Raw genomic sequence first — 27,298 nt, 5'->3', positions numbered from 1 at the left:
GGTTTTTTTTTTTTCCTTTTTGGTGATGCACAGGGGCTACTCCTGGCTCTGCACTCAGGAATTATTCCTGGTGGTGCTTGGGAACCATATGGAATGCTGGGAATCAAACCTGGGTCCACCGTGTGCAAGGCAAATGCCTTACCCACTGTGCTATCGCTCCAGCCCAAAAAGTTGGCATTTTTAAGCTGCATTAAACACCATGGAAAAAAAGAAAACATGAAATAGGCCGAGGATGTGCCTTAGTGATGTGCCTTAGTGTGAAGCCCTGAGTTTGATCCCTGCTATTTAAAAACACCATGAACTTGTTTGGCATACTTTTGATAAAATGTATAATTGAACACTGAAATAAAAAATTACTGCTGAAAAATCAAAGACCTAAACAGAGATACGTGATATACACCATGTTCATTGATTGGAAGACCCCATATTGTTAAGGTAATGCTGGGCCCCAATTGATACACAGAGTCAATGCAATTCAAATTACATTCCTGCATGGATATTTACCTCTTAGAAATTGACGTCTATGGCAGTGAACATAGCTCAAAGGACCGAAGTGCATGCTTTTACCAGAGGAGGCCCAGAATCAATCCCAGGCAACGTAATGGTCCCCTAAACCCAGGAGGGGTTAACCCTGAACACCCACCACAGTGTGGTGTGACCCCTAAACCAAAAATAAAAAAGAGTAACTTTCCTTTCTTAGATAAAAGCTATTAAAGAGAAAAATGCGAACAGAATGATAAAGAGCATCATAAAAAAGCAATTATTAAAATACACTCGTGGTAGTACTAACTGGAAGTGAAAATGAGAAAGATGAAGGCAAAAGAGATGACTAAGGAGGCAGAGACAAAGAAAAGCAAAGAGGCATAGTAGGGAAAGGAAGAAGCGCAGTTTGGGTTTTTTTTTTCTTCTTTTTGCTTTGTTTCGACTTGGGTCACACCTGGCGGTGCTCAGGGCTTACTCCTGGCTCTATGCTCAGGGATCCCTCCTGGCTCAGGGGACCTTATAGGATGCTGGAAATGGAACCAGGGTTGGCCACATGCAAGGCAAACCCCTTACTGTTGTACTATTGCCTTCAGGTCTGGTAAGAAGTCTGTTTGGATGGTGAGTAAATGGATAAAGAACTCTGCTTAACCTAAATGTCACTGTCCTGTCACTGTCCTCCCGTTGTTTATCGATTTGCTCAAGCGGGCCTAGTAATGTCTCCATCGTGAGACTTTGTTGTTACTGTGTTTGGCATAACGAGTACGTCACAGGTAGCTTGCCAGGCTCTGCTGTGCGGGCGAGATACTCTCAGTAGCTTGCCGGGCTCTCCGAGAGGGGCGGAGGAATCGAACTCGGGTTGGCCATGTTGGCCACGTGCAAGGCAAACGCCCTACCGCTGTGCTATCGCTCCAACCCAACCTAAATTATAAGAAGAAAATAATACAAATATTTTTATATATATTATGTCTTTATTTAAGTATGATTGTAAGTACTACAGTTTCTCATAATACCAGGAATAATTCAGACATTTTTCATGACTGCTGTATTTAGTCTGACAATCAATTTGTTTAAACTTCCTAGCTTAAATGAACTATACTCTGGCAAGAATTTAGAAGTCACTCTAGTCTGAATAAACTCTACTGGCTGGTAAATCAGTCGTGGATTTGAAGGACTCTGGCTCAAAAGAAAATATGTTATATTCCATATGTGGAATCAAGTGTTCATGAATGAGAAGTTGGTTTTACATCAGTATTCCCATGTGCAGTATCATCTGATGGTCCCATTCCTGCCTGTGAAAAGTCTTCATGTATTATTCCATGTACTTGATGAAAAGGGAAAGCTAGAGAAGAATAACAAAAGGTTAGAAAAATGGCAGGTATGATACAGATAAACTACAAAACGGCCAGGTAAGCTCTATTCCACATTCCTCTCACCATTTTTAGCACAATTTTCTTTATATCCTAGTTAAGTAGAATTATAAATGACCCAATTTTTCTGAGTTAATTCTACTTTTCACTACCTTTCATTATCTCTACAAAAGTCTATGCAGGGCCTGGATTTGAGGTCTTATCTACTAAATAATTAGCTGTGTGATTTAAGGCAAGTTATTTAACCTCTTAAATCTAAACATTCTCATATATAAAATAGGACTAATAGCTTTCCTCCTCATATTTTTGTGAGATTTACTTTACTTTTAAAATTTGGTGGTAACAGTAGAAATGACATCTATACCTATAAGTTCATTGAAGCACTGTTCACAATAGCCAAAAATCTGGAAACAACCCAGGTGCCCTAGAACATATGACTAGTTAAAGAAACTTTGGTACATCTACACAATGGAATACTATGCAGCTATCAGGAGAGATGAAGTCATGAACTTTGCTTATAAATTGACAGACATGGAGAGTATCATACTAAGTGAAATGAATCAGAGAGGGACAGACATAGAAGGACTGCACTCATTTGTGGAGTATAAAACAACAACATGAGGCTGACACCTAAGGATAGTAGATACATGGGACAGATAGATTGCTCCATAGCTGGAAGCCTGCCTCCTGAGCAAAGGGGAGAAGGCAGCTGGAATAGATAAGGGATCACTAAGAAAATGATGGCTGGAGAAATCAGTCGGGATGGGAGATGTGTGCAGAAAGTAGATAACGGACCAAACATGATGACCTCTCAGGGTCTGCATTGCAAACCATAATGCCCCAAAGTAGAGATAGATTATGGGGAATATTGTCTGCCATGGAGGCAGGGGGAGGGTGGGAAAGGGGGGGCACATAAAGGTAAAATTGAGGCCAAAGAGAGTAGATTGGGTGAGTCAACTGCCTAGCATGTACATTATAGTGTTCCCTGAGCCTCACCAAGAATGAGCCCTTAGCACAGAGTCAGGAATAAATGCTGAGCACTGCTGGGTATGGGCTACCCCTGACCCCCATAAAACAAGATAAAAATGACTTGGCAGATTCATCTATATTTATATGTCATGGTGCTGAAATGTTAGACGCTTAGAAATGTTTATATGTGTAAAAAAATATCTATTTCACACACAAGAATTACCCATAAACTATTGCTAAATATACCTACTTTTGAAGTCAGTTGATGACTTGCTTGTAGCAATTTCCTTCCAGTTGGCCATATACCTAAGCACATTATATGAGAATTCATAAATCAAATTATAAGAATAAGTAGATTCATTAGCGTCCACTTCTAAAAATTTCACTTTCCCTATAAAAATATTGGATTAATGATGACTAATGGATTGTTCCACAATTTTAATTATTAGAACTTTCCCATTGTAAAATAGCCCTCATGCTCCTAAGGCAATCCCTCAGACAACTTATTGGAGGAGGTGCAGAAACCGTGTCCACCATCTCTGCTATTAATGCCCTTGATCTTCCTTTTTCACATCCAGTTCTTCCTACAAGGTCTTGTCCTCAGCTAATATCTTGATTTCTTTTCTTTTCTTTCTTTTTTTTTTCTGGCAGGGTTGGGGGGCATACCTGGCAGCGCAGGACTTACACTCTTGGCTCTGCACTCAGGAATAACTACTGGTGGAATTGGGGACCTTATGTGGTGCTGGAGATTGAAATGAAAAGCAAACACCCTACCAGCTATACTATCTCAACTGGCCCCATCATTTTCTGAATCGTGTGGAAAAAAAAACTCATAGCAGAAAAATTCAGGAGAAAATTTTCTCCTTAGTTCTAGATTACTCACCCAAGTCTCTGACATGTCAGTGTCAATTTGAAGGGTGTGTTTTTTTAATATGATAGAGCAACAGTACTAACCCGGCCCGACCCTGCTTAGCTTCCGAGATCAGACGAGATCGGGCGTGTTCAGGGTGGTATGGGGCTGGAGCGATAGCACAGCGGTAGGGCGTTTGCCTTGCACGCAGCTAACATGGCCGACCCGAGTTCGATTCCTGCGCCCCTCTCGGAGAGCCCTGCAAGCTACCGAGAGTATTGGATATGCCAGACACAGTAACAACAAAGTCTCCAATGGAGACGTTACTGGGCCCGCTCGAGCAAATCGACGATCAACGGGAGGGCCTTTACCTTTACCTTTTAGAGCAACAGTGTTGTCATTGCTGTGACAAGTAAATGTAAGCTATTACATTCAGGTCTCTTTAGCAGAGGCCAATTTGTTTTAGCACGCCCAGCAGTGCTCAAGGCCAATCCCTGGCTCTGTACTTAGGAGTGATCCCTTGTGGTGCTCAGCTGACCATATGTAGTATTTGGGATGCAGGCAAGGCAAGCACCTTACCCCTATTCTATCTCTCCAGTCCCACAATTTAACATTTCAGTTGTCCAGAAGTCCCTACTCAGAATGGCCACACAACTATGTGTCTTAGCAATCAAAAGAGTATTTCTTAAAAATGCCCATAAAATACACAAAGAACTCTCACTGATTGGGTTAAAAGAATATTTGAAGGGCTAGGGTCAGAGAGATAGTTCAGTGGGTAGGGCGCTTGTCTTGCATGCAGCCAACCTGGATTCATCCTTGGCATGCTGTATGGCCTCCTGAACCCCACCAGGAGTGATCGCTGAGCACAGAACCAGGAGTAAGCCCTGACCACCACCAAGTGCCCCCCAGACAAAAACACATATCTGGGACAGGTATATATTTGGATAAATGCATAACTGGGACAAGGACATACATATTTGGTACCTGTTTCTCCCCCCAAAATTAATTACTTGCTTGAAAAATATGAAAATCCTGAAAAACGAACAGCTATCTTGGTAGAGAATATGCCCCTGAGAAGCCAGCAGGGTGAACAGCAGCATGATCACAACACCCACCGTGTGGCATTATGGGTGACTCAGTGGTCATGATCAAGGGCTGTTTATGTCCTAAGCACAAACAGTGACATATCTCTGGATACTATAGAATCTGCAAGAGTGCTCATCAGTGTTCTTGAGTTTATTACTGAACTTGACTCTATTCTGCAAGATTATAACAGTTGAAATACTGAGTACTCAGTGTACTCAGTGTTGCAATGTGCATCTAAGGATACCCTTGATTTCTTTCTAGGAGAGCATCCATATGTGATAACAAAAGGAAAACACAAATACTTTTGGGAAGAAACAAAATATGATGGACCACACTTATGCATGGTACAACAGTTGAAAACTTGTCCACAGATTGTTTTTTTGTTTGTAACTATTTGGGGCTTTTTAGGCCATACTTGGCTGTGCTCATGAGACCATATGCAGTGCTAGGATCAAAATGACTAGCAGTATACACGGCAAGTACCTTGAGCCCTGTATTTTCTCTCTGGCCCCTGTCCATAGATTCTGAAGCATCCTCTTTAAAGAATTAGTAGTTACCAATTCTCCTGAAGGTAAATTAAGAAATTCTCATCAAACCAGGCTTTCTTAAGCTACTAGATATATCTAGAAAATAACATAGGTCTAATAACAAAGTAGGCTACGATGAGCCTAAATACATGGGTAAAAGATGCTTATTCCTAATATCTATGACAATTAAAGAAAGCTTGTGCAAAAGTCTGTGGTCAGGATTGAAATTAGTAATACTACAGAAATAATTATTTTAAATTCCACTTGAAATTATTGTATAAGTCTCACAGAAAAACTTTCTAAGAATTTCCAGTTGATACCAAATTATAACAATACTCAGAGAATGAATTGAAAAATTAGCTTTGTGCAGTGACAGTATCATAGCCAATAAGGTTTATCCAAGAAATTATATATAATCTGGGTACATCATATATCTATATTGTATATCAAAGAAAATATCAGTATATTCATCTCCAACTCCATATAGAATTGAAAATAAAAACACAGTCTCTTCAAGCTTTAATATTTTATTCTGTTTTGTGTTTGTTCTGGGGGCAGCGGTTGGCTACTCTAGGCTTTGTGCTCAGGGGTCATTCCAGTAGTGCTCAGGGGCCCACGTGGTGCAACAAATTGAACCTGGGCTGTCTCCCATTTAAAGCTAGTACTAAGCCCATTGAGCAATCTCTCAGGCCCTAGTTATTATGTTTTTAACCCTTCCTTTCCCCATAATAGAATTCATTAGGAATTTTTGTCAATTACCAGAATAAGCTATTCAGATTAGAGGATGATACTGTTTTCTTGACCCACCAGAGCAGACACCTGTCTCCCCACCTATCTTCATTCTTTTCAGGCTGTTTCCATGCTTTTGGCACCGTCATCCACATGAAGAACAACCTTTTTCCTAAACTGGGCTCAAGTCACAGCTCACCATTGGATTGCAGCAGCCCACAGAGGACAGGCAATAAGTCTTTTTTGGTTTGTTTTTGGGTTTTGTTCAGCAGAGCCCCACCAACACAAACTCAAAGCCACAATCTCTGTCAGGAATTAGTAAGCATAAACTCCAGATTGCAACCAAGATCTACATGAATCCATATTAAAAAATAGACAAATTCTTGTATTATCATGATTTTACAAACGCCAGTGTCCTTAACTCACCAGCCAAGAGATGTGTACAGAGTGGAGAAAAAGACTAGAAGAAAATCAACTTTCTGCTGATTACAAGAGACACTTGAACTTTCATGATAAACACAGGCTATCAAAGTAAAGACTGGCAAATGGTAGTGTAAAAATAACAGGAGCCGGGAGATACTATAGCAGATATGGCATTTGCCTTATATGCCACTGACTCCAGGTTGATCCCTGGCACCACATATGGTACTGCAAGCCCTGTGAGAAGTGATTCCAGAGCACAGAGCCAGTTCTGAGCACAACTGGGTATGAGTTAAGATTAAAAAGCTCAACAAAATGAAGATAGAAGTAATTTATCTCAATATAGTAAAGGTCATACAAAACAAACTCATTATCACACTCAATAACTGAAAGCCATCATCACTCTACTTTCAGTTGCAAGGAAAGGACATCTACTTTTAGCAGTGTTATTCATCATAGTATGGAACTACTATGAAAGAAAACCAAATTAAGGGAATTAAAATTAGAAAAGAAGTTAAATTGTCACTATTTGAAGATTATAAAGTAGATACAAAGTAAAGTGGAGGTTATAAAATCCAAGACACATAAATCTACAACATTCTATATGCAATGATGTAGAAGAGAAAAACACTTAAAAACAACAACAAAAAAAGAAAACCTATTCACAGTTGAATCCAAAAAACCCAAGTACCAGGAACAGGAAGCTAGTTCAAAGAGCATCTTGCATGCATTAGACCCCAAGTCGGACCTCAGAAATTAGAGCTCAGAAGTTGCATGTCCCTATGCCCCCCACCATCCATGTGAACACCATCAAGTATAGCTCTGGTGGTCCTGGTGCAGCACCAGGGTGGCTACCAGCTGGCTCTGAGTAATACCTGACTGTCAGCTCAAGCACTGAACCATCAAGTTTTTACTTTTCTTTTGTTTTGGAACCATATTCAGCACTGCTCAGGGCTTACTCATAGCCTGCACTTAGGACTCACTCCTGGAGGACTCAGGGAACCATATATACAGATTGCTGGGGATTGAACCTAGGTTGGCTGCATGCAAAGCAAGCATCTTACCTGCTGGTCTCTGGACTCCATCATTAATTTTATGCAACAGAACTGAATATCTTCAATCAATGTCCACAGGTCCCCTGAGTACTGTTTGGAACATTCCCTTCTTCCCAAATAATTAAAACCTGATACCTAACAATCAACTCTAAAAGAAGGTAAGAGCTGAAGAGATGGTACAGAGGTTTTGGCAGATGCCTTGCATGCAACCAACCCTGATCTCTTACTGCATGCATATGGTCCTTCAAGCACCCCCAGCAATGAGTCCTAAGCACAGAGCCAAGAATAGGCCCTGAGCACTGCTATGTGTGCCCCCCACCAAAACAATGAATAACACCAAAGCAAATAAAAATGAGGTGAAAGACATACATCAAAAAAAGATGTTATGGAGCTGGAGCTATAGCACAGTGAGTAAGGTGTTTGCCTTGCATGCGACCGACCCAGGTTCGATTCCCAGCATCCCATATGGTCCCCCAAGGACCGCCAGGAGTAATTCCTGAGTGCATGAGCCAGGAATAATCCCTATGCAATGCTGGGTGTGACCCAAGAACCAAAGAAAAAAGATGTTACTATTAAAAAAAATAAAGACATTAAAAATGGGAAGATATGTCATGATTACAGACTAGAAAAATTAGCAATCTCAGAATGACCATCCTACTCAAGTCATATACAGATTCAATGTAATCCCTATCAAAATTTCAACAGCATTCTTTAAGTAAAATCAAATAGTGTTGATTTATATATAAAATTAAAGCAATCTTGATAAAGGAGAGGATGGGACACATTGCATTCCTGGACTACAAAGCTATTGTAATCAAAAACAGTGTGATACTGGAATAAAAGCAGACTCTAGACCACAGATTAGAATTTGAGTCCAAAATTATACCTGAATGTATAATTATATATATGTGTGTGTGTATGTATGTATATGTATATGACAGTAAATTTACAAAAGGAGTTTAAAGTGGAGTAAAGAAAGCCTCAATGAATGAAGGGCAAAAGGTTAGTCAAATGAAAAGAATTAAAACTGGACTGTCACATACCACACACAAAACATAAAATGAACTAAATACCTTGAAGTTACACACAAAATACAATAAAAAAAATAAAGTAACCATGAAAATAACTTCAAAGTTGACACCAATGACTCAACTCCACTGGTAAAGAAAAGGATAACAATGGTGCTACCATCAACCTAAAACAACAATAAAAATCCCCTCAAAAATCTAGAGAGTAATTTTGATCAGACAAAAAAGACATTCAGGTGGCCAACAGTATTCAGCATCAGTAATTATAAAAGAATGCAAATAAAAACTAAATATAACCTCACACCAGTGAGAATGGTTATATCTCAAAGGTTACAACCAACCAGTTTTGTAGGGATGTGGGGAAAAAACATTCACTGTTGGTGGAACTATAAACTGATTTAGTCTATATGAAAAACAGCACAAAAACTTCTCAAGAATTAATTAAAACTACTAAATGATCTAGCAAATTCCATTCCTTGGTATGTATCATGAGAGCTAAATAATACTAATTTGAAAAGATAAAAGCACACCTATATTCACTACCGTGCCGTTTACAATACTGAAGATCTGGAAGCAATCAAATATCTAACAATAGATGAGTTGCTGAGGAAGTTATGGTAGGGCCAGGGAGATAGCTCAATGGACTGGACTGCTTTGCATGCAAGGGGTCTGGGTTCAATTCCTGGAACTGTATGTTCTCCTGAGCACCACCTGGGGTGAACTCCCAAGCACAAAGTCAGTATAGCCCCCTGAGCACTGTGGGGTGTGCTCCCAACAAAGAAAAAAAAAGGAAAGAAATCATGGTTTGTATAGACAGTGGAATACTAAGCTATAATGAAAGGTAAGATCTTGTGGATGTTAAGCTAAATAAATCAAATCGGTAAATAAATACCAATAATCTCCTTCATCTGTGGTATATGTGGTATACAGAAAAACAAAACTAGAGGATAGTATCAAATAATGACAAAGCCTTGACCTTGGATTACAAACTTCAAATTACCAAACAGTTGAGAAGGGAGAGGATAATGAAGAGGTAACTAGAAATGATACAAAGTGCCAAAAAGGGTCTTCGCCACTTTGATGGCAGTGAGGTGCAATAACTTTATACCTCAAACCCATAAACATTAATAGAATTGTAACAACCATGTTGTTTAAAACTATATTACTTTTTTAAAAATGGGGACCATACCTGGTGGTGCTTAGGGCTTCCTCCTGGCTATGTTCAGGGATCACTCCTTGCAGGCTCAGAGGGACCACAGAGGGTACCAGGGAGGGGTTGGCCTCATGCAAAGCAAATGCCCTACCCACAGTACCATCTCCTGGCCCCAGTATAATACTTCTTTTTAAAAAGGGGAAAAACGGGACCTAGAGACAGTAGCAGAGGGGTACTAGCACTGCAATGGAAATTTTGGTGCAATAACATTATATACTAAAGCACAAATGGTACTGTTCTAAACCAGGTTACCTCAATTAAAAATTAATTAAATTTGGCTATACACTAAATTTAAAAATGGCTATACACTATACACAATATACATTCTTATTCACAGTATGAAAGAATTCCAGTTTTTTTTTCATTATTGCCAACACTTACTACTACACATATCTTCTTAGATATGAAGTAGGAATTTATTGTGATTCTGAGTGCAATACTCTTGGTTATATTAACCATTTCTCAAGTTGGGGATGTAACTCAGAGATAGAGCGTTAGCCTTCCTCTATCTTGTGAGGTGCTGGGTTCAATCCCTGGCACTTAAAAACAAAAAGTGCTTATTCTAAATATTTTTAAATTCCCCTCACATGAAATTTTTTAAAAACAATTTCCTAGAGCTATTATTCTTGACATCTCATACAGGAAGATTAGGGCTATCACACCTGCTTAGTCTTTGGGAAGGGGTAGCATGCAGGGTCAAGGATGGGACTCAGGACCTTACATATGTTAGGCGTGTGCACTTCTACTTAAGCCACAGAATTTCATTAATTTCATATCTATAGTGCTATATATATGAAACGTGGTAGGGCGTTTGCCTTGCATGCAGCCAACATGGCCGACCCGAGTTCAATTCCTCCGCCCCTCTCAGAGAGCCCGGCAAGCTGCCGAGAGTATCTCGCCCGCATGGCAGAGCCTGGCAAGCTCCCCATGATGTACTCAATATGCCAAACACAGTAACAACAAAGTCTCCAGTGGAGACATTACTGGGCCCGCTGGAGCAAATCGATGATCAACGGGAGGGCCTTTACTTACTTACTTACTTTACATATCTATCTACATTGGGGGGCAGGGGGTTGGGCCAAACCTAGCAGTGCTTAGGACTTACTCCTGGCTCTGTGCTCAGGAATCACACATGATGGGGTTATGAAGTACTAGGGAATTGAACCCAGGTCAGCCCCATGCAAGGCAAGTGCCTTACCTGCTGTACTATTTTTCCAGCCCCAAGTTCCACATTCTTAAACTTTGTAAATTCCAAAGGTAGACATAATGATGATTGGAGGCATAAGAACATAATTTCAGAAGAAAAGATATTTTTTTCTTTTCTTTTAGATTATTCCTTTTCTGTTTTTGAGCCACATGAAGCAGTGCTCAGGAGTTATTTCTGGCTGTTTTAGGACTACTCCCAGTGGTGCTCAGGGAACTGAACCTGAGCTACAAAGGTTCTCCCTCTTTTATTTTTTGATGAATAATATATAATTATGTGTGTTCTATCCAATTTGATCTTTATTTTTTTCAGTTCTCAGGACCCCAAACATGTGCTTTACTGCTGAGCCATAGTGTGTGTGTGTGTGTGTGCGTGTGTGCGCGCGCGGCGTGTGTGTGTGTGTGTGTGTTTAAAGAGATTATGTTCGGATACAGCCTCAGAAAAGGGCCACATGGAGGGCTGGCTCCACAGCTCCCGGAGAAGGCACCAGCTTCCAAAAAGAGCCGAGATCACCGGGAAGTCCCAGATGGGGTAGGTGCCGCATCCCACCTCCCCCAGATGGAACCCCGGTGACCAGAAGCCTCCACAAGCATAGCTCGAGTATGTGGGAACTACGACTTTTCCTCCAAACTGCGCGGCCGCTCATGCGGCCCCACGACATCTCTATATATACAAAGTGATCAATGGGAAGTAAATCACCCAACGTTTCTCCCTGAAAATCAGAGTTAAGTTTGGAGCACGGCCACAGCCCCAGAAGCACAAGGACTTAATGCAGAACCCAGCAGCTTGGAGCAGAAAAGTGAACGGACTATGCGTTAATTCAGGCCATCATGTCTGCCTGGAGGGGAAAGGGTGTTGCCCCATTCACCCTCTCCTCTCTGGAAAGAAGATGGCGGCCACATGGGAGCCTTGTGGAGAGCAGGTGTGAGCCGGGGGTGTGGGGGCGACTAAAACCTCATGGGTTCCGGTCCGTCCTTCACGCCCTACCGAGGCCACCAGTTGCCCCCCACGAGCGGCTCTCCAGCACGGCCATGACTCCAGAGCACAGAAACCAATCTCTTAATTATCTGACTCTCAGTAGAAATACTTCCAGGGTTAATTAGCAAAATAGCGGAAATCCAAAACCAACATTTAATTCTTGAACCCAGCTGTAGAAAGCGACTCACTTCACAATGCTTTCTCAGCATGTCTGATTTGGGGGGAGGGGGTAAACTCTAAATAACAGTGGTGCATCTTTTATTGAAACAATGAATCTAATCAAAGCAGATAGAGTGTCAACTAGAATTCATCTGCCTCACAGGCATTGGGAGGGGTGGGGGTGGGGTTTTATTGGGGTTCTTTGTGGTAAAAAATAAGTATTAGTAAAGGGAAAGGTGTTTGATATTTGCATGACTGAGACCTAAACCTGAAAACTTTGTAACTTTTCCCACAGTGATTCAATAAATAAATAAATTATAAAAATTTTTTTTAAAATTTCGGAATTTCAAAATCACATGGCCCTACTGCAGCCACGCAACATCATATGTTATTCATAACCAGCAATAGAACACAAATTGTCTATTGTTGCCTTTTCAGCATATCTGAGTGTTGGGGTAAAATCTCAAATAATAATGGTGGGTCTGGTGTCGAAATATTGAATGTGATCAAAGTAGAGAGAGAGTAATGTGGAAATCATCTGCCCCACAGGTGGAGGGAGGGTGTGGGATGGGGATATACTAGGGTTTTTGGTGGTGGAGAATGGGCACTGGTGAAGGTACGGGTGTTTCATTGTATGACCGAGACTTAGACCCAAAAGCTTTGTAACTGCTCTCACAGTGATTCAATAAATAAAATTTTAAAAAATGAAAAAATAAAGAGATTATGTTCGATAACAATACAAAAAAATTGTATTTAGGTCCTGCTTTGGGCAGACTTGGGGGGCGGGGTGGGAACATTGGAAATATGGTGGTGGGAAGGTATAATGGTGGTGGGATTGATGTTGGAATATTAAATGTATAAATTATTGTTAACAACTTTATAAAAATAAAATTAAAAAAATAAAAAGACTATGTTAGAGGCTCGAAGATTCAACAAAGGGGTGGGAAATGTTAGAGAGGAAAACATATGATGCCTATTCGTGCTCCCCCAAAATAGCAATATGTATTTACTCATCAAAATTCAGCGTATTTGTCCAGTTCAACACTTCATCCACTTCCCACTCCATCACAGAATCAATTCCTCCATCTTCAATAGCTTTTATTAGTCCTTTTGTTGCAGTGTTAATTAAACTTAGAGTCCTATAATTTGTTGAATTAGCCTTCAGGGATCCTGCATAGTACCTGAATAGAGGAAAGGAAGCAATACGTGAATTCTTTGGAATAGGTGATAGCTGTAGTTAATATATATCTGTACTATAAAAACAGTTACTATACATCCATGCTATAAACAGTTCATATATATCCATGATATAAAACTATGTATTTTAATTAAACTATATATATCATCCTATATAATTCAAATATATCTAAACCAAAAATGACATGTAGTTAATATATGTAGCATTAAAAAAACATTAAATACAAATTCTTCTCTACTAAGTGTAATTCATTAACTTACATTTGCTTCATCCATTCTATTTTTCTAATTTTTCTTTTCTTTTCCAGATCTTGCTTTCTCTTCAGTTTAGAGAAATGGAATTCTCTTTCTTTATTGTTGTCTATTATATCATTTTCAGTGGATATCCAAAACTATTGAGAAATGAATGGACAAACTATATACAAAACACTGAGACACTGATTGTGAGATTACCTGGCTACAGAAAAGAGTTTCTGTTCAGTAAGAATATGTTAAGGTAGAAACAGAAGAAAGAATAGAGCCTGGTTGGAGGGGATGAAGGCTTCCAAGTGGTGCTCAGGGCCTGAGAGCCTCTCCTGACAATTCTCCATCTACCAAGAGGGCATTCAATGCTAGGGCCTAAAGATGCAGTGCCGCTTGAGCCCTGTGGTGCTAAGAGTACCCCAAGCCACTCCAACGGTGCTCAGGAACCTCCAAGGCCACACTCAGAATGGCCATGTCGTTCCAAGAATGGAAAAAAAGTCAGAACCAATATTCTCTCTCTTTCTCTTTTCTCTCTCTCTCTCTCCCTCTCTCTCTCTCTCTCTCTCTCCCTCTCTCTCCCCATCTCTCTTTCTCTCTCTCTGTCTCTCTGTCTCTCTCTCTCTGTCTCTCTCTCTTCTCTCCCGCTCTTTCCTCTCTCCTCTCCCTAATTTTTGGGGGGACCAAACCAGAGTGGAATTCAGGGGCGATACCCAGCTCTGCACTCTATACTGGCACTGCTCAGGGGACCATGTGGTGCCAGGAATCAGACCCTGGCCTCCTGCATTCAAAGTATGTGCTCAATTATTTGAACTATCTCTCTAGCTCTATTTTCCTATTTCTTTCCACTCTCTCACCACACATAAACATTAAATAACAAGGATGAAAGTTTGCTATCTTCCATACACTCTATGTTCATCCCTATTAAAGCACATAATGTATTGGGCCAGAGAGAGAGTACATGAACCCTTGGTTTTGCATTGAGTAGTGCCCCAACCCCCCAAAATAGAACAAAGAATTATGTATTGCACTGTATTGAAATATTCTATTTTGTCACTGTCTCCCTAATTTAAAGGTAAACTACTTGAGGGAAAGTACTATGTCTTATTTACCATTGTTTCCCTAGCATCTAGTACAATGCCCGAGACACTGATTGCTGAATGAATAAATCACACTTCGATCATTTCCAGTTTTCTTATTTAATACCAGGTTCTATCAGTTGTTTGCGAGAGATTGAATGTTTGAGTGAAGAATCTTTATCCAAACAAAATCTAAATAGAATCTAATCAAAATCTAGAGCTAGAGAATCAGTCATTTTAACTTTAAAGATATAAGCTTACAAATCTCTTAAAATTATTCCAACAAATAGGAGATTAAATATGGTTATTAATATTTATGAGTCCCATATATACACTGGGAGTTATGAATATTTAAAATTATTGTTTAGGGAGAGGTCAGAGTGATAGCACAGTGGGTAAGGGCAGTTCCCTTGCATACAGCCAACTTGGGTTCAATCCTTGGTGCCCCATATGGTTCTTGAATCCCTCCAGGAGTGAGTCTTGAGTGCAGAGCCAGGAGTAAGCCCTGAGCAGTACTTGGTATGGCTCCAAAACAAAATACACACACACATATGATTGTTAAGATCATATGAGTATATGTTATTTTATTTTGAGGGGGGGGGAGGGGAACACACACTGTGTGCTCAATGGCTCTGCACTCAGGGATCACTCCAGGTGGACTTGGGGGACCATCTGAGATGCCAGGGATTGACTCTGATCAGCTGCATGGTAAGTGCTCTCCCCACTGTACTATCATTCAGGTCCCATATGCGAGTACATATTAAATTCTCCAACATCATCAAATTTCAAAAGATTTCTCCCTGGTCTTTCTTACTACAAGCTCTATAAGAGAAAATTAAAGTCATGTTGTTTTCCAAAACTTGCATCTCTAGTTTGAGGATTAAACAACTTCAATTTTGCTTTGTATAAAGATTGTAAATTGAGGAGTACTACAGACTATCCAAAGATGACTTAGATTCAAAACTGATTACTAAAAGTAGGAGTAAATGTAAGGGGGGAAAAATCTCTGTATCTTGAAGCACGATTAGTAATGCGGGAGTTGTTAAGCAGATTTTATCAGTTAAGGTAAAGGTAAAGGCCCTCCCGTTGATCGTCGATTTGCTCGAGCGGGCCCAGTAACGTCTCCATTGGAGACTTTGTTGTTACTGTGTCTGGCATATCGAATACTCTCGGGAGCTTGCTGGGCTCTCCGAGAGGGGCGGAGGAATCGAACTCGGGTCGGCCATGTTGGCTGCGTGCAAGGCAGACGCCCTACCCGCTGTGCTATCGCTCCAGTTAAATTATAAGGATTTTTTACTTAGGAAAATCATTTAAAACTGATTTTCAAAAAGCTTAGGTTTCCAAATATAGATTAAAATAATTACTATTATTCCACTCAACTCTCTCAGACACAGGCCTCCAACCATTGTTCTCTATACGACGATACCAGCCTTTATGATCCTCTTCTTGAAGATGACCACTTTTAATATGAGAAGTATATTTTCCTGGAAGTTTCGTGTAATCTCTAGGGCTATTAGCACATAGATCTTCAATATGTCTGTGAGTGAAAATTTTATAGTATATACCAGGTGGAAATTTAGTCTGTAGATAAAAAAGTTCAGTCATTGTCATCTCACGTATTAAAATGGTTTACATTTCAAAACTATCACATGTTTTAAATTTCATATAAATGTGAAGTGTAATTTAAACCACTAAGTAAGAAATCATTCATACTTACACCACCTAATCTGAATCGTACTTGAATGCCTGCAGCAGAATCTAGAAACTCTGCCTATTAAAAAAAAAATACATATTACTCTTCATCATTCTACTTCTCACTCCATTAAAGTAAAAATAGCTATTGATATTAACTTTGAAACAAGTGAAAGAATCTCAAATAATTTCAAATTTTAAAATATTTTAATGTTTAGTTTCTTTGGGAGGAGCTGGGAGGTCACACCCAATTATGCTCAGTGCTTACTCCTGGCTCTGTGAGAAGAATCACACCTGGCAGTGCCCAATGCCTAATACACTGTGCTGGGGATTGAATATACTGGTGTCAGCCTCTTGAAAAGCAAGCACCTTACCACCGGTACTATTTTTCCTGCCCCTTAAGATTAAATTTTGTTTTTCCTTTTCTTTTTAAGATTAAATTTCTTACAGAGCTCAGTAAGTAAAAGTTTACTTGATAGCAGGAAAACTGATGCCAAATTACGTTGGCAAAAGAACCCCCCAAAATTCCATGTTTAAATTCTCTAAGAATTATACATATTTGATCTTCTATATGTATTTTGCTATTATTTTTTGTGTTTTGGGCCACATCCACTGGTACTCAGAGCCTACTTCTGGCTCTTTGCTCAGTGCCCATTACTGGCACTGTCTGAGATAACCATGTGCAATGCTGGGATCAAATCAGGGCCAGTTGCACATTAGGCAAACCTCTTGACTCCTGTCCTATCTCTTCAGTTCAGTCTTCGACATTTCAGTACACCAAGTAGAAAGTAGGGGGAGAAAACCCACTTGGTCCTCTATGAGACATAGTTCAACCTTTTCTCCGGATATATTAAGTTAGGCGAGAAAATAGATGCTATCCTAAATTATTCCATCCATAAAACCTAAAAGACATTAGTTATGGGGACTGAAGCTATAGCACAGCGGGTAGGGTGTTTTCCTTGGACGCGGCAGACCTGGGTTCGATTCCCAGCATCCCGTATGGTCCCCTGAGCACCGCCAGGAGTAATTCCTGAGTGAAGAGCCAGGAGTAACCCCTGTGCATTGCCGGTGTGACCCAAAAAGAAAAAAAAAAGACATTAGTTATGAATCATTTTCTCTTGACTCAATCTTATATTTACATAGACACTTCATATAATGTATATGTATATATGTACAGTAACGGTTTTAAGATTTCTATTTGAAGCTCGGCTGGAGCGATAGCAGTGGTTAGGGCATCTGCCTTGCACACGGCCAACCCAGGTTTGATTCCTCAGCCCCTCTCAGAGAGCCCAGCAAGCTACCGAGAGTATCTTGCCCGCATGGCAAAGCCTGGCAAGCTACCCGTGACGTAGTCGATATGCCAAAAACAGTAACAACAAGTCTCACAATTTGTTGTGAGACGTTACTGGTGCCCGCTCGAGCAAATCAATGAACAACGGGAGGACAGTGCTACCGTGCTAAGCAATTTATAAAATTTTAATATATATAAAGGTAAAGGCCCTCCCGTTGATCGTCGATTTGCTCGAGCGGGCCCAGTAACGTCTCCATTGGAGACTTTGTTGTTACTGTGTTTGGCATATCGAATGTATATAATATTTTTCCAATTAAGTGGGCAAATCTCAAATGTATAGCTCCATGGATTTTCATGCTTTCTTATTCATTCAGTTAAGGTAAGAGTGTTAGAACTTAACCCCAAGGGCTTTAGTCTTTATCAGTAAATTGCCCTTTTTCTCCTCCCAGAGAAGCTATAAGCACCCCTAATCCCCCAAGTTTATCTTTAATTTTCCTTTGTGTGAGTTACTAGATTCACCAAGTCAGGCTTGGCTACTTAGAAGTCAAACCTTCTGGTGACTCTAGACTTTGTGAATTACTTTCTCTCCTATTTCCCTTATAGCCTTTTCATATTTTACTATAGAACAATGTTTGTTGCTTAAACACAGAAGTACTGCTAATGCTGTGCTCCTAATACTTGGGAGTTTATTTGACTCTGAATTATATCTACTCCTGGGCATCTGTCATCATTACTTGACTCAGGCTTCAGTTGCCGTTGTTCCTAACACACACCCCAAAATGGGGCATCCCACCATAGGACCTGGGTGGACCCAGGATGAACAGCAAAGCTACACGGGTATCAAATTGGGACAGTCTAGAAAGCATAAAAGCATGGTCTTGACACAAGCCGTTATGAGTTGAGAAGACCCCAGGGGGAAATATAAGCTGAACCAGCTTGAGAACTTAGTCTGGGATTTACAGTAAAAACTTTGCTTGCCCTCAGAGCCCAGAGAAATAAGTTTTGGAATCGGTATCTCTTACTGGGTTTATCCAAATAACTGCAAGTATTAATGAGAAGTAAACTTAATTGTTTAATATGTACTAGTAGCAAGGGAAAGAGAAAAGCAATATAATGTTTGTCACCCCTGGGCAAATCTCTCCTTGTAGCCCTGGGAGACAGTGTCTCCTTGAGTCAATCACCTCAAGATAATTGTCCCCTTCAAAACCACTTTATCTCTGTAAATAATCAATCACATATATACTCTGAACCCCTCAGATGTTTTATAAGTCTATAAGTATGCTAATAGCTCTGCAGTAAACAGGCCAGTTTTACCATCTATCTGAGAGTCTCCTGTCTCTTGGTTCCTCTGCTGGGTAGGCCTTGGGAGGTGGCTCTCAGCCACCAAACATGTTGCACACGAACTCACATAAGGGTATGATCATGTTCATCTAATTTGAGTCTGAGCTTGATTAAATGTAGACTGCAGTTTTGTAACCTGTATCTATTTTGTCCACTTCTAATTTTTTCTTTTTTTTTAATGCATCCTTCTATTTCTCAATCATGAAGGACTATGAGAGATTTTATTAGATTTAAGCTTCATTTGTTATCTTCTGCCTCCAGCAGGCTCAAATAGGGGGTGGGAGTAAACTATGTGTATGAGGCAGGTCCCTTTCCTATGATTTTGTCACTTAAGTTCATCAGAAAAACCGGGAGATGGAGCCAGAAAGAGATTACATCAGGTAGGGCACTTGCTTTGCACCTGGTTGACCCAGGTTTGATCCCTGGCATCCCATATAGTTCCCCCAAGCACCACCAGGAGTAATTACTGAATGCAGAGCCAAGAGTAAGCCCTGAGCACCGCTGGGTGTCCTGCCCCGCACACAACAAGACAAAATAAAGCAAAATAAAAATATTGCAGTTATTTTGTAGACTAATGCTATTTAAATTAGATATACTATGTGTTCTATGTCAACAAAATCAGGTAAAAGCGGGGCCAGAAAAAGTTTAATGGGCTGGAGCGAGCCCATGTTCTAATGCAGAAGGTCCAGGTTTGATTCCCAGCACCACATGGTTCCCTAAGCACCACCAGGTGCATTTCCTGAGTATTGAATGACCACATGAGCACATCTGCATGTGACCAAAAATTCTCAACAGCCCCCTCCCCCCAAAAGAGATGAAAATCTAAGTAGATAAATTGCTAGCAAAAAAGGAAATATAACTGATGGGATACATCAAGAAAAAGATGGCAGAACTGTATAAAATACTAATTTTTTTTAAAAAGTAGAAAAAGAGGGTTAGACCAAAAGAGTCAGGGGGAGGGACAAGCAAGGACAACAAACAGCATAGGAAACAACAATATAGTAGTTATCAATCAAACTATTGATCATCACTCTATACAACATTGATCTAAGTATTACAGTGAAAGGCAGAGACAGTCAAAAGACCTATGTTGTCTACTTTGATATCAAGACAAAAGTTAAAAAGCCAAGGGATGGATAAAGATAAATTCAAATTCATAATAACCAAATGAAAATCGATCAGGGGCTGGAGAGATAGTAGAAGGTTAAGGCATTTGCCTTTCATGCAGCTCAGGTTCAATCCCAGGCACCACACATGGCCCCCCAAGCACAGAGCTAAGAGTGATCCCTGAGCTCAGAGACATAAGCCCTGAGCATCACCAGGTGTTGCCCCCAAGGCTCCAAAAACGAAACAAAAATTATATGCATGTTCACAAAAGCTGATCGGCTGCATTAATTCCAGACAGGTAGAATTTGCGGCAAGGAGATTGATGAAGGATAGCACAGTGGTACGGGGTTTGCCTTGCGTGCAACCTGCCCGGCCAAGCGGGGTTTGATTCCTCCACCCCTCTCGGAGAGCCCGGAAAGCTACGGAGAGTATCTAGCTCACACCGCAAAGCCTGGCAAGCTACTCGTGACATATTCAATATGCCTACCACAGTAACAACAAGTTTCATAATGGAGACGTTACTGGGCCCGCTCAAGCAAATTGATGAACAACAGGGGGACAGTGACAGTGACAGAAATAGGGTCATTATATAATGCATTGTAATCAATTCACTAAGACATAGTATGAATGCACCTAACAACAGAACATAAAAATACATAAGGCAAAAACTAATAGAACTACAAGAAAAAGTAGAGAAAACAAATATTTGGAGACTTCAACATGCCTCTATTAGTATTCAATAGAGTCAACAGAATAAAAACCAGTAAGGCCATACTTGAATATTACCATCAGTGAATTGAATTTAACTGACACAGAATACTTAATCCCAAAAAAGCAGAATAGGCCTTTTTATCAAGGAGCATTTTACAGGGAGCATTTACAAAGAATAGATTCTGAGACATCACACCTTAATAAATTTTTTTCACACCTTAATAAATTTAAGGTTTGAAATCAAACCAATCATACCCTAATAAAACTTAACTAGAAATCATTAAGGAAAAATAACTGGAAAATTTAATAGCACATTTCTACATAATGAATAGGACGAATAAGCATTCTCAAGAGACACTTTTAAAAACTTATCTTTGGGGACTGGGGGATGGGACAGAATGATGGTACAGTGGATAAGTCATTTACCTTGTATGTGACCAAAGAGGGTTTGAGCCGCGGCACCACATATGTTGCCCAGAGCCCACCAGGAGCAATGCCTGTACACCTCCTGGTGCAGCCTTCCTCAACAAAAACCTTTTTGTTATTGTTGTTTTTTTACCATACCGAGCAGTGCTCAAGGTCTATTCCTGGTCTGAGCTCAGGAATGCTCATGGCAGTTTGGCTGGGACCATATGCAGTGCCACGGATCAAACTGTAGTCAGTTGCATACAAAACAAGCACCTTACTCTTCTCTGGCCTAAAAAACATTTAAAATTAATGACAACAAAAATATAACATCAAAATTGTGAGATGAGAAAATAAAAACCCAAAATAATGCTCAGTAGAAATTTTACAGCATTAAATACATATATGAGAAAACAAAAAGTTTTGAAATTTAAAAATCTAAACTTCTATGAGTAGGAAAATTAGAGCATTAAATCCAAAATTGTTAGAAGAAAGGAAATAATAAAGCAGTAAATCAACAGAGAAAAATCAAAGATACTAACTCTGGTTCTTTTGTAAAAGTAAAATCAATATACTTTTGGCAAGCTAAGTAGAATTTTATACCACTGAAAACTAAAGTATAAAACTGCAACTTAAAATAATAATTGTCTTTTCGGAAAAGGGAGTTTGCAATGATTTGAAGAGCTACCTAAAGAAGCTTAAAATATTAAAACATTGCTCTAAATAATGATTACACAAAGTTTGGCTTATAATAATTCAAGGGCTGAACAGTTATATTTTATAAATGTCTCTACATACATTTAATGCTTTAATAAAGTTTTCAAAAGAAACAAACACAAGTACGCTGGTTTAATAAAATAGCCATGCCACACTTTTAAAGGGCAAGGGTGCTCTAGCAAAATATTGTGTTCTTACCTCTACAGGATTTATGTATTTCACTATCTGACGTGGTTCCCCTTGTCTTCTTAAATTAATTAAACTTTTAAATTGTTGAAATACAGAAACATTCTAAGGTGTAAACATAGAATATTTTATGTTAAAAACTGGATTTTCTACCTCTAAATAGCTAACCAGCACAAGTAAGTTAAAACAAAATATTAGATTTTAGAAATATTTTCCACAAAGGGTTTTCTTGAACAAGTAAGAAAATTATGGCTTGTTTTCTGGGTCTATCCAGTGATGCTTGGGGGATATGTTGGGTTATTCATGGAAGGTTATTCATGAAAAATTAAAAGAAAAACTTCAGGTACCATGCAGTTCTGGGAATCAAATTTATAGACTTTTGCACGTAAGGCATGCATTCTAACCCTCAGCACTATCTCCCTGGTTCCAGCAATAGTGAGTTTATTCTCATAAAAACAATAACCTCAAATTTGTAGTTTATCAGTAGCAATAATAAAATATTCAGAATTCTGACTGGGTCACTTCTGTATACTTCAGAGTAAACTAAGAGAAAGGCAAGCACATCTTGTGATTAAAAATATCAAACATGGGGGGGGCGGAGTCACAGTACAGTGCTAAGGTGCTTGCATTGGATGCAGCTAATGCAGGTTCTCTTCTTGGCACTTTATAGGGTTCCCTAAGCCCAGCAGGAATGATTCCTGAATGCAAAGCCAGAAGCAACCCCTGAGCACCATCTGGTGTGGCACCCACCCCACAACCATGAAAACAAACAAACAAAAGAATACTGAGTATAGGGGACTGGAGCAATAGCACAGCAGGTAGGGCGTTTGCCTTGCAAAGGGCCAACCCGGGTTTGGTTCCCAGCATCCCATATGGTCCCCCAAGCACCACCAGGGGTGATTCCTGAGTGCAGAGCCAGGAGTAACCCCTGTGTATCGCCGGGTGTGACCCAAAAAGCAAAAAAAAAAAAAAAGAATACAGAGTATAGGCTTTCTCTTTCAATTCTGTGTCATCTCTTGAACATGTACCTCTTCCAGAGAAGCTATGTTCTCTCTTGAATACATACTTCTCTCTCTCTCTCTCTCTCTCTCTCTCTCTCTCTCTCTCTCTCTCTCTCTCTCATTTCCTTCTAAGTGATTTTGCTTCACTTAAAAAAATAAAGGAATATTGAATATGGGTTAGAGCTACAGTACAGGTATGGTGATTGCCTTGCAAGTGGCCAATCCAAGTTGAATCTCTGACCATACGATATGGTCCCCTGAGCACAGAGCAGGGAATAAGCCCTGAGTACAACGCAGGTGTGTGACCCTCTTCGCCACCAAAAAGAAAAGAATATTGAGGTCAGGGAGATAGGACAGCATGTAAGGCACTTGCCTTGCATTCAGCTGACGCAAGTTTGATCTCTAGCACAATATATATATGGTGCCCCCACCCCCAGCATCAGCAGGAGGGATCCATGAATAGAGAGCTATGAGCAAGCTCTGAGAGCAGCTGGGTGTGGTCCAGGAAACAAAATAATAATAATAAAAGATTATTGAGTACCGCATGAAATTATCTGAGTTTAATCGTCAATACTTATTAGTCTAGACAAGTAATATAATCTCTTTGCTCAGTTTCTTCAACTGAAAGAAGGGAAGGATAGAAGCCATTTTGTACAACTATGGTGAAAAAGTAAAAGGAAAAACTTCTGGCACAACAGGACTTTCCATTATCTTTTATTAACACAAAATCCTATTCATTCCTACAGCAATTTTACTGATTCACAAACCCTTCTACTTTTCATGTTTGAACAAATGTCCTCGAGCAGCACCAAATTATTTTCTTTGTGTGTCTGTCTCTGGGTCACCCCAGCAGTGCTCAGGGCTCCCTCCTGGCAGGGACCATATGGGGTGCAGGTCAAATGCATGCAAGGCAAGCCCCTAACCGGTAGCACTATTTCTATGGCCCCTGCCATTCATCTTCCTGATATAACTGAATTGACCATTATTTTTATTTCTTTCATTACTGGATTTTCTAAAATATCAGGTGATCTTGAATGTCCTCTGTTACTCTTTAGTTTAGTTTTTGTTTTGGAGTCACACTCGAGTGATGCTCAAGGCTTATTCCTGACTCTACTCAGTCGTTCTTCCCCTTGGTGCTCAGGTATCTGTGCTGTCAGATATTGGACTGGACCAGGTGCATGCAATGCGAGTGCCTTACTCACGGTACCATCTCTCTAGCCTTCCACTGCTATTGAAAATGAACACTTGTGTCAATTCTTCCAGGGAGTTAGCTTGAGTATGCTGTGTTTTAACATCTCTTATTTACCTACTACTGTTCCAACACCTAGATGAATTATCTACTATACTACTGAACTGGTATTTTGTTTTTTAAGAGATAAGTCTTCAGGACTTTTAATTTTTTTGACCGTTATTGGTTTTTTGCTTAACAATGAATATCCATTTACCTGCAGTTCTCAGTATGAAAGTGATAACAGATACCACTGCACAGTAATTTCCCAAAGTCCTTCAACCAAGCACACTGACTACAGTCATTCTCCCTCCAACCCTTTTATTAGGCTGGAGATTGAACCCAGGGCCTCAGCATGCAACACACGCACTCTACTACTGCGAGTAGCTCAGCTACTTTTCCCCATCTCCCTCTTTCTGTCCTTTTACATAATTATGAAAGGGAAGGCACTCCCAAGCAACGCTCAAGGCCTACTAGGGGCCCACCAGCAATACTCTGCCGACAGGTATAGCACAAGATGGGCTGCTGCTCAGGCTCTGCAGTGCTGGGCATACCTGCGTCACCCTGGCAGTGCTAGGGGCCTCTCAGACCACACTTAACACTTACAGTGCTCCGAGGACTCTACTGCTGCATGCAGTGACACTTGGGAGAGTGCATAGTGCTAGGAGCCAAATCTAGGTCAGGCACATGCCAAGCATGCATCTAATCACTACACTATCTTCCAGTTCCTCTCTTTATTTTAATTTTACTATACTGGATTTTGGGCCACACCTGGAGGTGCTCAAGGCTTATTTTGGGCTCTCAGGCACGTTCTCAGGCATCACTATCACTTCTGGTAGTGCTCAGGGAACCAAGTCTGGCCACCTGCAAAGCAAATGACATAAGCTCTTTACTAGCTCCCTGCCCATAACTCCTTTAAATAGCTAATTCATAATTTATATCCCTTCTAGGATTCCCGTTCTAGGATTCTCCGTCGAATCCCTCTCAAGTGTCTCTAGGCAGGTAGGTCATTAACACAATTTTTGCACAGTTTTGTCCAACAGGATGTTACCAGCTATTTTTGTTTAACAAAAATTTTGTTTAACAAAAATTTCTTATCTGCTTTCACACTTCTCTCTGTTTACTTTTGTTATACTATTTTAATGAGGTATTTGAGGACACAGTGAAAAATCAGGGCTTAGGGTACAAGTAGTGCTTAATTTACCAATTTGTTAAAACATATAAGTGGAGAAACACAGTTTTTTGTTTATATTCAAGACTTCCTACTGAAATTCCTTATGAACAAGGATGAAAATGCAGAGGAAAAGCATGGAAAATAAAAGTATTCAAAGGTATGTGGTTGGCTGGATTTAGATGTGAAAGAAAAGTTTAAAAATACAGAAAAGCTTAAGTATTGATAAGAAGTAGACTAATAGAGGGCTGGAGTGATAGCACAGCAGTAGGGCATTTGCCTTGTAAGCAGCTGGCCTGGCTGAACCAAGTTCGATTCCTCTGCCCCTCTCGGAGAGCCCGGCAAGCTACCGAGAGTATCTCGCCTGCACGGCAAAGCCTGGCAAGCTACCCGTGACATGTTCAATATGCCAAACACAGTAACAAGAAGTCTTATGATGGAGATGTTACTGGGCCCACACAAGCAAATCGATGAATAACGGGAGGACAGTGCTACAGACTAATAGAAACTGTTAAAAATATAGATTATTTGGGTTGGAGTGATAGTTTAATGGGTGTTTGCCTTGTATGCGGCCAACCCGGGTTCAATTCCCAGCATCCCATATGGTCCCCCAGCACTGCTGTGGAGTAATTTCTAAGTGCAAAGCCAGGAGTAACCCCTGAGCATTGCCATATGTTACCCAAAAAGAAAAAAAAATTTAAAGTGGTTGGCCCAGATAAGGAACTTATACATTTATGACACCAATAAGGTGTTAAGTTTTTGAAACTTAAAAATTGTCTACTCTTAAAACTAATGTATACAACTCTATAAATATTCTAAAAAAATTGAAATATATTCTTTTAACAGGTAAATGTCAGAATAAATAAATTATATCTTGATAAAGCTGAAGAAATTCATGAAGAAAGCTCACAAGGAAATTTATCCAGGCCTTCTGAATGATTCTAGCAGCTCTCTCTCTCTTCAAATTTTCTAGTTCCTCTTTCCACGACATTTGAAAATCCTAAAAGAAAATAAGTCAAGGGGTATGTTCAAAATTATTTTATATGCTCTCTATGACACTGCCACAAGGACACAATAAAAATAGAGAGGGGTATGATGCCGCCAGCAGGTCAGCTTGTACCTGTGTGGCGCCTGCATCAGCAGCCTCATGGTACCTTCAGACTTCCAGGTACGCCAAAATTGCTGCTGTGCCTTTGGCCAGACCCCAACAACTTGGGAGCTAAGTTTACCAAGAAATAAAACGGCCAAAAGGTACGTGGGAGACACACCCACAAACCGCCTCCGGCTCAGTTATAAGTTCATTTATTGTCCTTATTTCAGAGACCCATACATCTCAAAAGAGATCAAAAGACGCAGTTAGGGCCTGTTGCGCAGAGGTAGGCGGGAACCTGTGCTACACTCAAGGCCGCTCCCCACATGCTGGGGCCGAGCCTCACGCATCAGTGAAGTCCTACAGAACAGGTAATGCGGAACTTTGTGACCCTGGACTCTGGGCTCAATAGGACCAGGAGCGGAGATCCTCTGCCCGCTTTCCCCCATCTCCGGCGACCCAGGGGGTCACACCCATAAGTCACCTCCTGCCAGCACCAGATAATGTCATCATTGGCCACCAACCAGATCACACGGCTGCTTCTCTCATAAGGGAGCATAAAATGAGGCCCCATAAAGCGGCCTCCGCACCAGGCTGTTTCACACAGGATGCCCCAAAGGGATCAGGTGAGAGCCCTCCCAACCCAAGGGACCCAGCTCCAGCAGCTGAAAACCTCCACAGTCCAACCGCCACTACGCTCCAGGCCACTCCCCACACTCTCGGGCCGAGCCTCACATATGAGTAAACATGTTCCTGGACTGTGTGGCTGCAAAA

The 27,298-nt window shown here is 40.4% G+C and overlaps 1 protein-coding gene across 1 annotated transcript; it reads right to left on the bottom strand.

The window, feature by feature from the left end:
* Positions 1–1,555: 1,555 nt before the first annotated feature.
* On the bottom strand, positions 1,556–26,425 carry CUNH11orf65 (chromosome unknown C11orf65 homolog). The gene is made up of 7 exons (XM_056107613.1): positions 26,345–26,425; positions 22,047–22,139; positions 16,302–16,355; positions 15,965–16,165; positions 13,527–13,657; positions 13,079–13,249; positions 1,556–1,822 (listed from the first exon to the last, which is right to left on the bottom strand). The coding sequence occupies exons 1-7, from the start codon at positions 26,423–26,425 to the stop codon at positions 1,786–1,788; spliced, it is 768 nt and encodes a 255-aa protein (XP_055963588.1). The 3' UTR covers positions 1,556–1,785.
* Between the last annotated feature and the right edge of the window lie 873 nt (positions 26,426–27,298).

This window comes from Sorex fumeus, unplaced genomic scaffold (assembly GCF_029834395.1).
Source record: "Sorex fumeus unplaced genomic scaffold, SorFum_2.1 ptg000169l, whole genome shotgun sequence".
NCBI lineage: Eukaryota > Metazoa > Chordata > Mammalia > Eulipotyphla > Soricidae > Sorex > Sorex fumeus.
Note: the sequence above shows the minus strand (reverse complement) of the source record. Positions and strands in the feature narration are given on the sequence as shown.

Excerpts from the sequence above, each read along its gene's own strand:
- CUNH11orf65 (XM_056107613.1), bottom strand. The coding sequence starts at position 26,425 with ATGTCGTGGAAAGAGGAACTAGAAAATTTGAAGAGAGAGAGAGCTGCT. Across the intron at positions 16,356-22,046 it reads AATACATAAATCCTGTAGAG|GCAGAGTTTCTAGATTCTGC; the intron begins GTAAGAACACAA and ends TTTTTTTAATAG. Across the intron at positions 16,166-16,301 it reads TACGATTCAGATTAGGTGGT|ACTAAATTTCCACCTGGTAT; the intron begins GTAAGTATGAAT and ends TTTTATCTACAG.